Source organism: Lycorma delicatula, chromosome 10, assembly GCF_047948215.1.
Source record: "Lycorma delicatula isolate Av1 chromosome 10, ASM4794821v1, whole genome shotgun sequence".
Taxonomy (NCBI): domain Eukaryota; kingdom Metazoa; phylum Arthropoda; class Insecta; order Hemiptera; family Fulgoridae; genus Lycorma; species Lycorma delicatula.
Window position 1 is genome coordinate 11,358,566 of NC_134464.1, and position 15,916 is coordinate 11,374,481.

The 15,916-nt window shown below is 28.1% G+C and overlaps 1 protein-coding gene across 2 annotated transcripts in view; it reads right to left on the reverse strand.

The window, feature by feature from the left end:
- Positions 1–2,891: 2,891 nt before the first annotated feature.
- LOC142331791 (Golgi-associated PDZ and coiled-coil motif-containing protein-like) overlaps positions 2,892–15,916 on the reverse strand; it is a 138,063-nt gene continuing 125,038 nt past the window's right edge. For both annotated transcript variants that reach the window (XM_075377904.1, XM_075377906.1), the window contains exon 10: positions 2,892–5,355. In XM_075377904.1, the coding sequence (XP_075234019.1) occupies positions 5,296–5,355 (60 nt within the window). In that variant the 3' untranslated portion in view covers positions 2,892–5,295. The remainder of the gene's footprint in view (positions 5,356–15,916) is intronic.

The following is a 15,916-nucleotide window of genomic DNA, read 5'->3' on the forward strand; positions in this document are numbered from 1 at the left end:
ATCGCCTCTACTTTTTCTCTTCAAAAGATTTGTGTAAGTTTATACCAAGAATCACATACCAAGTTTTGAGTTTATAAAAACTCACTATCAGTTTTGGTAAAAACCAAGTTTTCACCAACATCCAAGATAGTGGTAATGGGTAAAATGTAAAAACACTCCATTCCTTGTAAGGTTTTTATAAATATTTATCAGCCCCGTGTATAGAGATCATCCAATCAAATTTTATGATTTAACATTCATCTGTTTTAGAAATTAGGCAAAATACATAACACATGCATACATAATTGCCCTAAGTTTCCCCTCCATTTCTGGACTCAAGAAAGATGAAAACATTGAGAAAAATGAAAAAAATAAAGAGGTAATCGGTACAAAACGTTTTTACCTTTCACAATATTTATTCTTATACTTTTCTATACTATAACAGCTAACATGGTGGTTAGCACCCGATATTATAAAGTTTCTGGAGAAATGCAAAAATAATAATAATAATCATGTGTACCATACACAAAACAAAAATAAACAAATGGGTGTTAAAATAGAACAGAAAAAAATTAATTCTAACTGGATTTATATAAAAAAATGTTACAAAATAGTTTAATCTGACTCTGTATAATCTGTCAGATGTAAAATGTTAGCATAACAGGTATACCAATTAAACTCTGTACTTGGACTGGTGTCCACAATATAAAAAAAGTGTTTTTATTTTTTTTATAAATAAAGGTAAATTAATTTTTATGTGCAGTGTCGTTATTTTTTTATTTCTTGTAAACAGTTCTTGAACATTTTTTTAATTATGTTTACTTCAATAATCCCTTAGCAAAACTCATTATTTATAAACCCAAGTATTACAACTTAGTTATAATTTTGAGATTTTAAAATATAATGCCCAACAGTATAAAATTATTATAAAATGAAAATTTTTTTATTAAAAATGAACATGCAACATGTAATTTATAAAGAATGATGAGATGTAGAAAACTGGAATAATGTTTCAACTAATAGGAGTGTTTCTAACTCAAAAATTATTCAATACTCAAGCCAGGTCTACTCAAGAAGCAACAAAGAATCCTCCATTTAAAATAGTAAACTTATTTCCTTTATGAACTCTAATCTATAGTAGTATTGCAGTTTTAAAGTTTGACAATCGGTCTAGCCCAGGAACAATATAAACATGCATAAGGGGCAGTGTTGTTAATTAAATCCCAACAATTATATCAATAAATAAAAATGTTGTTAATTAAATCCCAACAATTATATCAATAAATAAAAACAGCATACTACTATGTAATTCTATTAGCATTTATAGCTCAGTTAATGTCTATTCAGTATTATATGATATATACTTATTTATACGCTAGAAAATTAAATTTTTATACTCCTAGGTAATATAAATAAAGTATCACAATGATTAGAAATGCTAGATTTTATTTTATTTTTTTTGTTTTGATTTAATAAGTTGAAAAAATTCTGATGTTGACGTCTATTTTTCATATTACTGGGATTGTTGAACCATAAAATCACAAAATTTGGTGTGGGTGTTGTGCTATTGGAAAAACAAATATGGTGGAGTAGTTACCCTTTAACCAGCAACTACTTTGACTCAGGTTTAATTTGGTGAACTTTTACTGGTACAATTTTAATGATGATACGAAGTAATATTAAAAAAAGAATGTAAATGCTTAGGATTTTAAGGTCTGGATGTTAACGAAGAGGTAAGTTTATTTTAATTTTTCACGCGATAGTCAGTGTATGATTAAGGAATGTGTATGATTAAAGGAAAATTTACAATTTTCCTTTTAAGAAATAATCATCTTCATTACCATTACAAACAATATTATAATTTTGAAAACACCTTGGAGAAGAGATGAGGTTAAATACAGCTGTAAAGGTTTTATGAATTTATTGCTAGTGCTTTTTTCACTTATCACTATATTTTATTAAAACATAAAAATAAAATCTTCTTGTTAAGAATATAAAAACCTAAAATAATCGATTTAAGGAAAAAGTTTTGAAAAGGTTAAAAGGATTTTTGACAATAAGAATATTGACTGAACTGAGGAAAGTGTTTTATGTAGTCTGTTTTCTTATAGAACTTAATCAAAAATTAGAAAATGAAGTACATGAAGTAGTTTTAAAATGTGGTTATAGAAAAGTGAGGAAGTAATAAAAAGAAGAATAAAAGAGTAGCAGAATTTGAAGAAGATATGTAAGAAAAAAACATCTTATAACATCTATATATACTACATCTATATCATATACAGATTTCATTGAAGAACTACGGAGGAGAAAGGTGGAAAAAAGGAGATGAAGATATAAGTGCTTGGGATGAAGAAAAATGGAAGATGCTCAGCTGAAACCTGTTGAAAGACAGATTCACCAAAGAATTGGCCAAAAGACTAGAAAAAAACTGCCCCTTGTGGTAATTTGTTTATTAGAAAAAAACTTTTTAGGTTTTTCCTAATAAATACTATTTTTAACATTCAAAAACAGTTTTTAAATATAAATGAATATGATTATAATAATTGTATTTTATAAAATTGTATATAGATTTTTTTTTCTTTCTTCATGAACAATAATTATATAAAAATGAAATAAAAAATTACCACAGACAAATCTAATTAAATTATTACATACACATTATGAAATATTTTATACATATAATAAATAAACTCTAATGTAACTACATTAACACAATATACTTTATGTAATAAAGAATAAATTTATATAAATTTTTATTACCATCAAATCGTATTATTTATATATACATTTATTTTTACAACATGTAAGACAATAAACAATTTTATTACTGTAAATGTTTACGACATAATTAATATTTCTGTTACAAAACTCACAGACACAAAAATTATTGCTTACTTAATTATTAACAAAAACATATTGTGACCAGCACATAATTTAATAATTTTTTTTACTCCAAGTAAAAAAAAGAAAAATAAACCTTTAAAACAAAATAACTGTTAATATCTTGAATTTTATTGTACATCATTATAAACTGAATCTTTAGTACTGATTTTACTTTCTAATTATAAAAATACTAATCATACGATAGCATGAATGTTAAATTCCATAAATAAAAGGATCATAGGCGACCTGACATGAGATTTATATCACTCCTGTAAAACTGGCAAAGCTATTCCTTAATAATAGATAACAAGGATCACATGTAACACTTACTAAGGAAATTGAGAATTGAAGTGGTTTCCTTATTTCCTTCTCTTCTTCATCCAAGTCAAATATCAGCATATAAAGGCCCATTGTATTGTAGGAGATTTTTATTTCAACAATCAAAACCTTCACTCTACTCACCACAGGGCCTAGTTGTATAATAAACATCATTACATCTAAGAGAAAGCAACAGTGACCAGTGCCTTTATTTAAGTACTATCATATCATAGCTATATGAAGACTGGGACAGTAAGTGCAAAAACAAATTAAAGCACTACTTTCTACTGTGAAAAAAATACATTTTATGTTTCCTCAACTTAGCAGGGGAAACAAAAGCCAAATATACAATTAACATTACATGCATAAATTTATTTTACAGTAGCCAACTCTGGAATCAAATCTTCAGTATATATATAAAATGTAAAAATATTCAAATTCAAAATTAACAATTCATATGGTAAGTACATCTTATTTATATTAGTATCTCATGAAAAATTACTATTAAATCTACTCAACAGATTTCTGGAAAGATAACATGCGAGCAGTACGAATCAATAAATATTAACAATCTAAATAGTGCTTATATAAAAGATAAATGAATTCTTGAACTTTCTTACAATTTCTAACTTTATTGAACTGATAGAACTAAATGTATTGTATTGATCCCATAATCAATCCTTGTATCGTACAATTTTAGATACAACTGTACCATTAGTTGACAACTCTAAATTTTTTGAGAGCTGGCTATGAGGCAATATTGAAAGTTCATTTCTAGTGCTTGTTTATTCCTTGTAAACTGTATTCTCTCCAGTCAATACAGCACACACCCAGTAACCTTCAGATTTTCTTACTGCGTAAATTATTGTATCACTATGATAAAACTTAAGTCTTTATTTAAGTTGATAAATCTTAATTTTAAGTTTCTTTAATACTATTACATGTACGAAGTTTAAGTGAGAACAAAATTTTATACTGTGGGTATTTCTCATGTAACACCTTCATATTCCACATATTAGAATTCCCTTCAGATCTTATAACCGATGTACCAGTATATAACTACATGACTCATACTGATCAGTTTATCCTCTGAGGGTATGAACTGCGCTCAAATTTCCCATTTATTGTCTAGTTATGACTTAAGGAAGAACAAATCAGAGAGGTCAAGCTGAATGTTTTGTAGTCGTTAGAAATTATAACATATTACCGTAAAGGATTTAATGAAAATATTCCTAAAGAAAACTTAAGTCTGTTCATAAATGAATATAGTTTTGTGAGGGAAAAACAACTCTTTCATGATGAAAATAACTTTACAGTAATGTGCTGTGCCCATTCTTTAGATTACAATATGTTAATGAATTTGAGTGAGATATCCAGTGCCTTATAAAATAAAGTTAACTCCTAAAATTTTCTGAAGGATTTATTTCATGATTTCTACACAATTGATTTTTCCTTCTGTTAATTACTTACTATCTTTCTTCTACTGAGAACATTATGGACATTCCTAAATCTTATAAGCTTGTCTACCGATGGACTCAGTTTCTAGTCTAGGGTTACAAAAAAACCAAACTAGCGATGGCAAAACATGTTAAATAAATCCAGTCTACTACAACGGTGATATTAAACAATTTTCTGCAGCTATAAATTTACAAGTTATGTGAATTATTTTTTTAATTTTTAAAAGCTACGCAACGGATTTGTACTAATTAGCTTTTGGAAGGTCTGATAATTCTATTTTATATTTTTTCTTTGTTCTGGTCAGCAAAACAAAGATTTATTTTATTCGTGAAACCTCTCTACACATTAACACGATTCTGCAACTAATAAAAAACAAAATTACTAAACAATCTACAATTAAAACCAAAGTAATTTAACAATTATTAATTTATTTGATACATTTATATTATTTATTTCATTATGTATACAATTACTTATAGAATATACAACTTAAAGATATTAATAATAATTGAACTAATATAAATCTATTTCAAATTAAAAAAATATATATTGAAAACAGGAGCAACATACTGAATTGATCTTTTATAAAAATATGATTTATTTAATATATTAAAAGTAATAATCGTTTACAAATCATCAACATTATTTTACAAATCTCTAAAAGGAACTTTGGTACATTTTCAGTGTTAATATAGATGTGGAAAAGAAAAACTGGCCCTACAAACAAAAAAGAGAATAAAATAAATTATTGGATAATGATAAATAAAAAATTCTCACCAAATGTTTTAATTTAAAAAAAAATAATTTATATATGCATATATATTTCAAATAAGGTAAATTACTTTTTAAGAGATTGAGAAAATTAATATTTTAGATTAAATAATAAGACAATATAAAAATACAAATACTACTGTCATTTGCAGCTTTATATTCTTAATCCCAACAAGTTTTCTTACACGAAGAAGCATGCCAATGAATCAGTGAATTTTTACTTCACTGAGACTGGATGTTAAAAAAAATATTAAAATACTGGTTTAAAGTGGTTTGGTTGGCTGCATGTCATTTTTTTTATATAATAGTATCATCCAATATAATATGGACAATACTTTATACTTATAAAGATTTATTTATTTATTCTAAGTAACACAGGCTAAAACCTAACTATTTTTTTTTTGACAGAAGAATTTTGTAGCATGTGAAAATGTCGTACTTAACCACAACATACCTAGAACCTTATGGATGAAAGTGAAGTATATTACCAGTTTGTCAAGGAAACTAGCTCTGAACAACTTAACAATCAATTAAAATTCAGTCAAGTCCATTTTTTCATACATTTTTTTAGCAGCACTATTTATTTTTTATCCTAATTTAATTCATAATTTGAAATAAATTTATGATTACGGTTAAAAACAAAAAGTATATTGTTGCTTCAATCAAAGAAAAACTGAAATAATTAAGACAAGATGGATAATAAATAAATAAAAAATTCAGCCAAATCAAATGTTATTAAGTTTATACTATTAAACATATAAAATTAAAAGCTAAATTAATTCTTAATTTGACAAAAACTTACAATCGATTAAAATCTAAATGAAAAAAACAGTAAAATTAGCGAAATATTATGAATGAACCAATTTTCCTTAAATTCATCCAGCAACTAGAGAAAAGGAACCTACTTTTAGGAACAATTTTGCTAAAATCAAAACTTGTAGGAAAATGAAGAAGCCAAATTCCAGCTGATGAGATAAGCACGTAACTATATTTACGATGATATTAATTTTTTGGTGTATGAAAAGAAGAGATGCTATACTCAAGACACAGAGATTGGCTGAGTATACTAAAATCAAAATTTTTTAATGTATTGGTATATTTACATATAACTACATACATGACCTGGAAAGGGAAAACAGACTCTTGTGGGAAGCTACAATTTGTGCAAAATGAGTTACACATCAAAAAAGTTGATTTTTTTGTTTTTAGTTGAATTAGATTCCTTAATTCATTCTCTATATCTCAGACTAAGCAATTAGTTTAATAATTAATCCAGAAAAAAGGGTAAACTGAACTTTTCTAAATCTATATCATTACTTGAATAAGGGACCCGTTGTTGTTACAGGAACTTAGCATTAAGACGAGAGGTTCCTTTTATACACAAGATGGCTGCTAAGAATAACTTTCTGAATAACTATTTCTATTTTTAAAAAAATTTTAATATTATACAGAAGAAAATTCTTCAAAGTTAAAATTAAATTAACAAAAACTGTTTCAAGTTAAAATATTACTTGAAAAGCATGTTAATAATTTTTGGTGCCAATAGATCAGCTAAACTCAGTCTGACACAGCAGACTGATGTTTCGTTTTGTTGGTTAGCTGACTGCGGTACAGTTTTGATACTAAAGCTGTTCAATAGTTTTTTTATTTTTGGGATTAAAAGATGAGTAAAAAGAGGACTTTAAAAATTGTAAATGAATTGTGGTGTGTATAAGAGCAATTTTTTTATTCCATGAATTGTTAGTGGTTTCTTGAGGTCTACTTTGGTTTAATCTCTTTGATGCATACCTTAAAACTTGCATGTGGGTGAAAAAATAATGTATATACATACTGATAATTGTATCAACAAAAAAAAAAAAATATCTATTAGCATACCTTGCTTGGAGTGTGTACCTGGAAAAAATTAAAAAAATGTTTTGTCCTTCATGCCGGTGGGACATACCAAATTTTCATGCGACTGGGTATTTGGATTACTCAAGAGGAAATTCAGATTATTATATGCGACATCCATAAATGAATTGATGGATTTTATTGATAAGTCAACACTCTGGTATGGTGTATCTGTGGGGAATGAAAAAGGAGATGTTTGATAAAATTTTTGATCGGCAAGGATGTTTTAGCAAAAACAAATAGCATAATGTGCCAAACATGATCAAATATTTGCATTTTGAATTTAATAATCAGTGGAAAGGCAGATTTTATTTTGTAAGAAATCCAGCAATTCTATAGAAGTTCTGCATACAATTACACAGATAATGTCCTAAATGACATAACAAAAGAAATGGTTCCACCAAGGCTGAGTTTGAGTGCAGAAAATTTACACCAACGTATAAGAGAATTCTGTAAAGAAAAATTTAAAGCTGTATTAAGTTCTGCTGTAGAGCAAGAGGTGGGTAAAACTAATGAATTTGTAGAGAAAACATCTAGCCACCCAAAATGAAGAAGAATGACAAAGAGCTCTTGATTACATTTAATATATTCATAATTTTATATAGTTATTAATTACTAAAAGTAACTGTGAGAATGAATTACATAAAGTATTAATCAATTTAGCCAATAATAATTACAAGTGCTCATTTATTACATTAATCTTAATTTTTCGTAAATAAAAACTGAAAAAATAACTGTGAAAAGTGATAAATGGTATTACTTTTAAAAAAGATTACAAAAAGTAACAGCAGTAATATTAATAATAACTAAAATTAGATAAAGAATCCTGCAGAGAAGTATTTGAAGATAAGAGTAAACTTCATTAATTTTGCATGCGTTTTTCTCAAAACACCATTTTTGAGAATGCTGAATTTAAAGATAACTTTTTTATTCTTTAAGCTACATAGATGAATTTTGTATCACACTTTATTGTCTTAAAAATTAAAAAAAAACTAGTTTTATTTCAACAAATGAGGTCCTTTTTCCCTTTCCAGGTAACACATATACATATAAATAAAACTGGAATAATAACTATACATGTATAAATATATACGTTATACAGTTATACACATTATAACTGGAATAATGTGGGGAAAAAGGTGAATAAAACATATATATATATATATTTTAATTTTTTTTAAAAGATATTTTATTAATTCTGCTTACCTAGATACAAATCAGTCCACATTATTCAAGTTAAATCGAGGTTTAGAATATCTGTATAATTTATATGATGGTGTGGGCTTAACTATCACATAATACTTCTCTTTCACGGGTAGAATTCATTTTTATTTTCATTGTTATGAAAATATAGGAAAGTAACTTGGATCAAGTATTTTTGTACCATTATTATATACACTATTTAGAGGCTGGTTCAAACATAATTTCTTTAGGTTTTGTTATTTTTTACAGCCAAAAAAAACAAAGCAATATTTCAATTAAAGGCTTTTCATAAATTCAAAAATCTAAAAATACAAATTCAGAAAGGTCTTTGAAATTCCCATACATACCTTTGGGGGGGGGGGGGATTTTCCAAAAAAAAGTTGCATCATTATTATTTATTCCTGATGCCAGTCACTTATGGCAGAATAATTTGGATTTGTCTAGTTTTTGTGAAATTATGTTTCAATAGAAAAAATTGTAAATTGTAATTTAATTTTTTTACTTGTCATGTAAAATATACATTGAAAATATACATGTTCAAACATATATATTTTAGAGAGGAGGCATTTGTTTTTTTTTTTTTTTTACAATCTGCAAGGAAAAGACTTCCTTACAGAAATTTTTAACTATGTGCAGAATTATTTTATGTCATTATAGATGAAGTAGACTTAATAAAATTTCCATATTTTTGAAATGAAATAAAAATGTATTCTAAAATGAGATGATCTATTGAGGTTATCCTGCTCTCAAAGAATAAAGAGGAAATCATAAGAAACCATAACAAAATAAAAAGCATAGATTGAAAAGAAAGAGAGAAGACCAATATGAGAAAATATCCAGCAAATAATCAAACATGTCCATGGCTGTTCTTATGAAAACATGAGGAATAAGGCACAAAAACAATCCATATGGATAATTAACTAAAAAACCATCAGCAGGTTTTTTATATTATTTTTTGAATGATATTAAATAATCACATAAACACATAACTAAAAATTGAATACATACTAATTTTTTATACATATGTTTAGGTGGTAATCATTTAGTCAATAGCATTTAGGAACAAATTTTTTTTAATATTTACACATAGTGCTGCTTTTTTTATATTGCAGAAAATATCAGAGTTCAGTTTAATACCGCTTCACCCCGTAAAATTTTAACGACAGGCAAAGGATTAATAAACCCTGAGCTTGACCAGATAGTTCTAGTATCAGGGGAAAACAAATTCATTGCAGAATTTATTTGTAACAGCCAACTGAAAATCATCGATCTAAACGTGATACTACCCTGGATGGAACTAGAGCATTCTGAGGATAAAAACCTGTATAATGCTCCAGAGAAGGATGGAGGAGTTAGCTGCAGCTCTACCTATGAATCTGTCTAAGAACTTTGTTTCTTATCCTTTATCTTATATTAATACGAATAATCTTTCTTTTCTGTTTAGCCTGCGGAACCAGTGCAGAGATATTATTTCAGAGCATGAATGAGGATGATATGTATGAATATAAATGAAGCGATAGTCTTGTACAGTTTCAGGTCGACCGTTCCTGAGATGTGTGGTTAATTGAAACCCAACCACCAAAGAATACCAGTATCCACAATCTGGTATTCAAATCCGTATAAAAGTAACAGAATCTTAGAACTTTCAACTACGAATAGTCTAACCGGAACCAAAGAACTTAACATGCAAATTCATAAGTAATGCAAAGCAACTTTTCAAAATCAATTACGTATACCTATTTTAATTTAAAAATCAATCCGAATATTATTACAATAAGCCAAACAACAAAGCAGCAGTTTCTCTTGCCCAGTAAAAAAAAAACCACGGCAATGTGGTTTTTTCAGATTGCAAGAATCAGCACTTTTAAATGGTTGAAATGCAATTAGGAGTAAGGTTAATTCTTTTGGAATTAAACCTCTTTGTATATATATAAACACAAATAAAAAAAATTACAGTCGCATAAAAAATCATTTAAAAATTTAGTGTTCAATAATTACAATTATATTTTTACACATTGCAACCAAACATTTGCAGTTAATTTGTGTATTATTAATTGTTAAACTAAAGTACACAGATTCAATAACCGGTAAGAAATTATATTTTTATGACAAGAATGATCTTTTAACAAGAGACGATTTAAAAAAATGTTATTTAACATCGGTTAACACTATTTTAAACTTATTTTTGTTGTTCTGCATAGAACATAAAAATAACATAAGAGTCTTAATGTTTATCTTATTACTTATTATTTGTAAGTGATCAGATTTACAAAATATTTATTAGCAATTAAAATCGTTATATATTTATACATGATCTTACCGTATATATTATATATAAAATCACAAACACTATAAAAATTCTAAACCAGATTATAATATACCATTAAAATAAATACAGATATGGCAAAAATGAAAAGATAATAAAGTAATGATAATTAAATACAAAAACACTGACAAATAAAAATAATTCAAAAGCTACCTCATTTAATTAACTGTAATTCTACATAAATTCTAACTAATCTCATTTCTTTGTAGTCAATTAAATTACATTTATTAAAATCATTCAAACAGTAATAATAATATTTATATTTATTAACATTAGAATCGATAAACTTAAAAATATAATTTAATTATTAACTATAATAAAAATACAGCAGCAGAATTTGATTCTTCTTTTTTAATTCTAAATATGGATTATATACATGTTTAAATATATATATATTCCATTAAAGCAGATAATTCTGCTATTTTATGAAAAAACTGATCATCTTGTTAAAATACGAAATTTCTTCATTTTTATGTAATAATAAATTACTTGATATAACTCTAGTGTCCATCTTTTCAAGAAACATTAACAAAAAACAAATTTAGAAACATTAAGATTTCAAGAAACATTAATGCTTCAAAAAATGAAGCATTATAAACAGCAGACAGAAGAGTTTAAAATAGTTCAATTTAGTTTAACATTAAGTAAGTGAAAATTATATACTCCAATGAAATCATTTTCTATGATGTATTGAATTTCATATTTTAACAGTAAACACACACATACACACACACATATATATATAAAATTGTATGATTACGTATATGCATGAAATATATACAAAATCACAAGAGCATTATTATATTAATAGCAGTGGCAAAGATCAGAATACATTTTTAAAGATAAGCTCATAAGATTTGAAATTTCTACACAGTAATTATTATACTATAGTTGCTCAAATGAAAAAAAAATCAATCATTCAAAAACTAACATAATGTGTATTACAGTTCTCCCTCTCCTTAAAATTACTACATTAGCGATGCATAAAAATAACTATATGAGGGAGACCAACCTTGTTTGCTAACTTTTAATACAAAAATACTATACCTAAAAACATTATAAAAAGAATTATATCTTATATCTAAAATACATGTATGATTTTTAATCAAGGAATCATAATTTTATATTATGAATAAAATAAATATGTTAGGTTAGAATTATCTTATTTATTAAACAAATTTTAAAAATATACATAACTAAACTGCAGAAATGATTAACAAAACTGAACACAGTAGGTAAATAAAGATAATGCGACAGTACATTACTTAATACTTGCAATTATATAAACTACAAAAACAATTTTGTACAATAATAATTAAAATATCTCTCGATTAAAAAGATCATTATTTTTACACCGAGTTTTACAGGATATGTAAAACGCAGTCTGACTGGGATTTTAATCCAGAAATTTTCTGGATTAAAGGAGATGAATTATTAATTTTAACCAGATATAAATGCTTTTATCAGTGTAAATTGAACAACAAAATTAAATTACTGGCATCGCCTCAGGAATATTTGACCAGAGATTATTCTAAATCAACAGTTGAACCTGTTTTTTTAACCTATTTTTTAACTTATTCAGAGAATAAGTTAAGAAATATAATTAAGTTAAGGAATATAGTTAAGAATACTATAATTTAGATAATATTTTCATTAGTTTACCTTAAAGAAGTAAAGAATAGACGTATGAGGGAAAGTCAGAAAGTAAAGAAAAATGTGTGCTTTCTTGTTTAGGATACTGGCAGTGATAAGTTCATTGTTTCATCTCTCTAATAATTTTTACCCCATCGCCTACTTCACAAAGGAAATATACTGACCACAAAGCAGGCTTCACAATAGCAGGGATTGTGTTTGAGCAATAAGCTGATAGATTTTAAATACAGCTGGAAGTTTCTGTGCAATTAACTGTGGTTAACTACAATTGGCGAGGTCATTAGGATGGTAGACAGGGCGGCTCTTCTGGTACCTGGCGTACCAGGTATACCTGCGGCCATTGAACTGATAAGGGGCTGGATGACGAGGAAGGGGCTTCACCTGTCATATGAAAAGAAAAAGAAATTAGCAATGACAGGAAGAAGAATTGCAAGTATCCCAGTCTGAGTCGAAGATCATCTAGTATAGTCATTGAAGGGGGTGAATGAAATACCTCGGCATCTGGTTTGACCATAGATCATTCACACCCCTTGATAAGGAAATCTGCAAGAAGGCTGAAGCAGGTTGCTCGGTAATGCATTGGGATCACGTGCCTGTAAGAGGAAATTATATATGCATGTGATCAACAGCATTTTACAGTATGGGGTTAAGGTGTAGAGTCGACCGCTAGAAGTGAATCGTAATAAGCGCATGGTGGAGGAGATACATAGGTGATTTTGGTGGTTCTGGGGGTTCCGCCTCCATGAAATTTGGCTAAAATGCGAGTTATGGTGCAGGTAGAAGAGCCCAAGAACACAGCCTATGAGAACATGTATAAAGAGTGGCAAGCCAGATGGGAATCAACAAATAAGGGAATCAACAAATAAGGGAATCAACGAATAAGGGATTCTGGACCCTCTATTTAATCAGGGAGATTGTACCATGGGTTGCGAGGAATTTCAGAGAACTAAACTTCTGGCTAACCCAATTCTTCATGAACTGACACAGGACCTTTAGATCTTATCTGCACAGCAGGAATAAGACCGAGGATGCAAACTGTCCATATTGTGAGGGACATGACACTCCAGAATATGTGGTATTCATATCCAGAAGAGAGGTGCGATTGTGAAGAGACAATAGGGTCAATACTATTATTCAGTGTATGCTTTCCAGAGCACGAGAATTCGAGGTAGCCTCAAAATACATCACTAGGGTATTACAATTGAAGGATTGGAAGCGAGGGGTGATGGACAGCCCCCTGTGGAGCTGTCGTCTGTCTGGGCTTGCTTGGATGTGCGATGGTGAGGAAGCATGGGGACTTTTACCTCCCCTAAGAAAAAACACCATAGTCCTGGTGGGGGGCCCCCTACGGGTTCCCTGCTAGAGACATGGACAAAAGACCAAGTCCCGGCAGCCTGGATGGGGATGTTGGGCATAGCCGAGCCCAGTGTTGCTGCCTGGGTGGTTAGAGGCGATGGCAACTCCCAGAGTTGTGTTTATGCTTAAATGCACGTCCAGCTTTGGGAGGCTGGGTAAAAAAATCAGTTACAATTGAAATGCCTACCTGAATTAATATTATTACAATTCAATAAAAATTAATATTGACATAGTTGATTGAATGATTATGGATTGAAATGTGACTGTAAAGCTATGCATATAGGACAGATGGTGTGCAAAATTTAAAACAAGATTTAATGAATGTATATCATAGAAATACAAGAGAAAGGATTCAAATTATATAACACAATTGATAGAAAACAACCCATTCCCAATGAAGTGATAAAATTCATGAAAATATTATGCAGAAAAAGGATAAAATTTAATTAAAATATTCTGGAAAAAATGGAAATATTCAAGCTAAATTTAAAAGGACAAGAGATAATTAATGAATAAATAAACACTCAATCCGATTTAATATTTAAAATTGTTAAAATAAAGAATCAAAAGGATTAGTTCAAAGAAATTGTGTAACCATTAGAGCAAGAGGGGTAAAGCAGAAGACGCCATGACAATAGGGATGGGGAGTGGGAAGAACATTGCTATTTATTTGGCTATTCCAACTCAGGAAGACTCAGTGCTAAACAGTAGTTTTGAGAATGGAGTAATGCATCAACTACAAATGTTAGAGTGACAATGCTAGGAAGGGCAGAAAATAATACTCAAATCAATTATGATAATTCTAGCAGAAAATACTGTGAGCATTTTAAATGATTTTGTTGATCAACAGGTAAAAAAAAATAAAAAGTATGAATGAATTTATAATTCTAAGTTTTGCATTTTAAATTGCGTATGAATCATAAAACGTTCAAGAAGTCTGTGGTTGTTGATTTCTGCACGAGTTGTCTGGTGCTTACAAACAATAACTATTGAAAAGAGCAAAGTAATTCTAATGAAGAAAATGTATCACTGCTCAGATTTTTCCCAAGGTGAGGATCATAAATTATTCTGATATTTCAATAAAAAATCATCATAACTAAAACTAGAAACAATGCACAAAATAAACAAACCATCAAAAGCATACTAGCAAAAAAGAACTACATGAAGTAAAAAAATAACATATAAGAAATTAAGAGATATTCTTAAAATATCTGTATGGAGGAGGGTAGTGATTTATGGCAGTAAAATATGAACTGAATGGAAGCTACAAAAACACAGATTTTGTCAGTCTTTTGAAATGTGGAGTAACAGAATAATGTAACTAGATGGGTTAATAAAAAAAAAAAATAAAGAGATGTTTTTAGGATGAATTGAAGAGAGAAGTTTATAATAAAATTTTAATAAAAGACAAGAAAGTAGGCTATACATTAAGGTATTCAGGGCAGGTGAATTCAATTATAGAAAAAAGTGTAGAGGATAAAAAAGACACAATGGAAGATTAATAAAAAACATGAAAAAATAACTGAAAATAAAAGAGATAAGTTTGGGCAAAACATATGGGAATGGACAGGTGTACTGACCTACTCAATGAATGATGACAGAAAATAAAAATTCATATTAAAATAATACTTTGAGCATAAAACATACTCTGAAATAAAATGGATATTAACAGGTTTGTGTTACCGCCTTTTACACTAGAAAACAAAAAAATCCCTTTGCTAACTTAACCTCACACCAATTATTCATATAAATTGGTTCATCGGATTAATATTCATATATATATATTATTTAGAAAAAATCCTCAGATTGTTAAGAAGAACTGTACACCTAAGACTGGCTTATTTGCATTTTGACTGAAAATCACATAATGATTTGTTTCTAGTCTGATTTAAATTTAGGCCACACAAGATTAAAAAAGAACTAAATAAATAAATATAAAATTAAAAAACACATTAAAGTATTTTTAACTGATGGATTTGTTATCTAAAGCAGACCTGATTTTTGTCATACAATTTCACAATAAAAACAAATAAATGTATTTATTTATAATAAGGTTAATCTACAAAGCTACATAATATG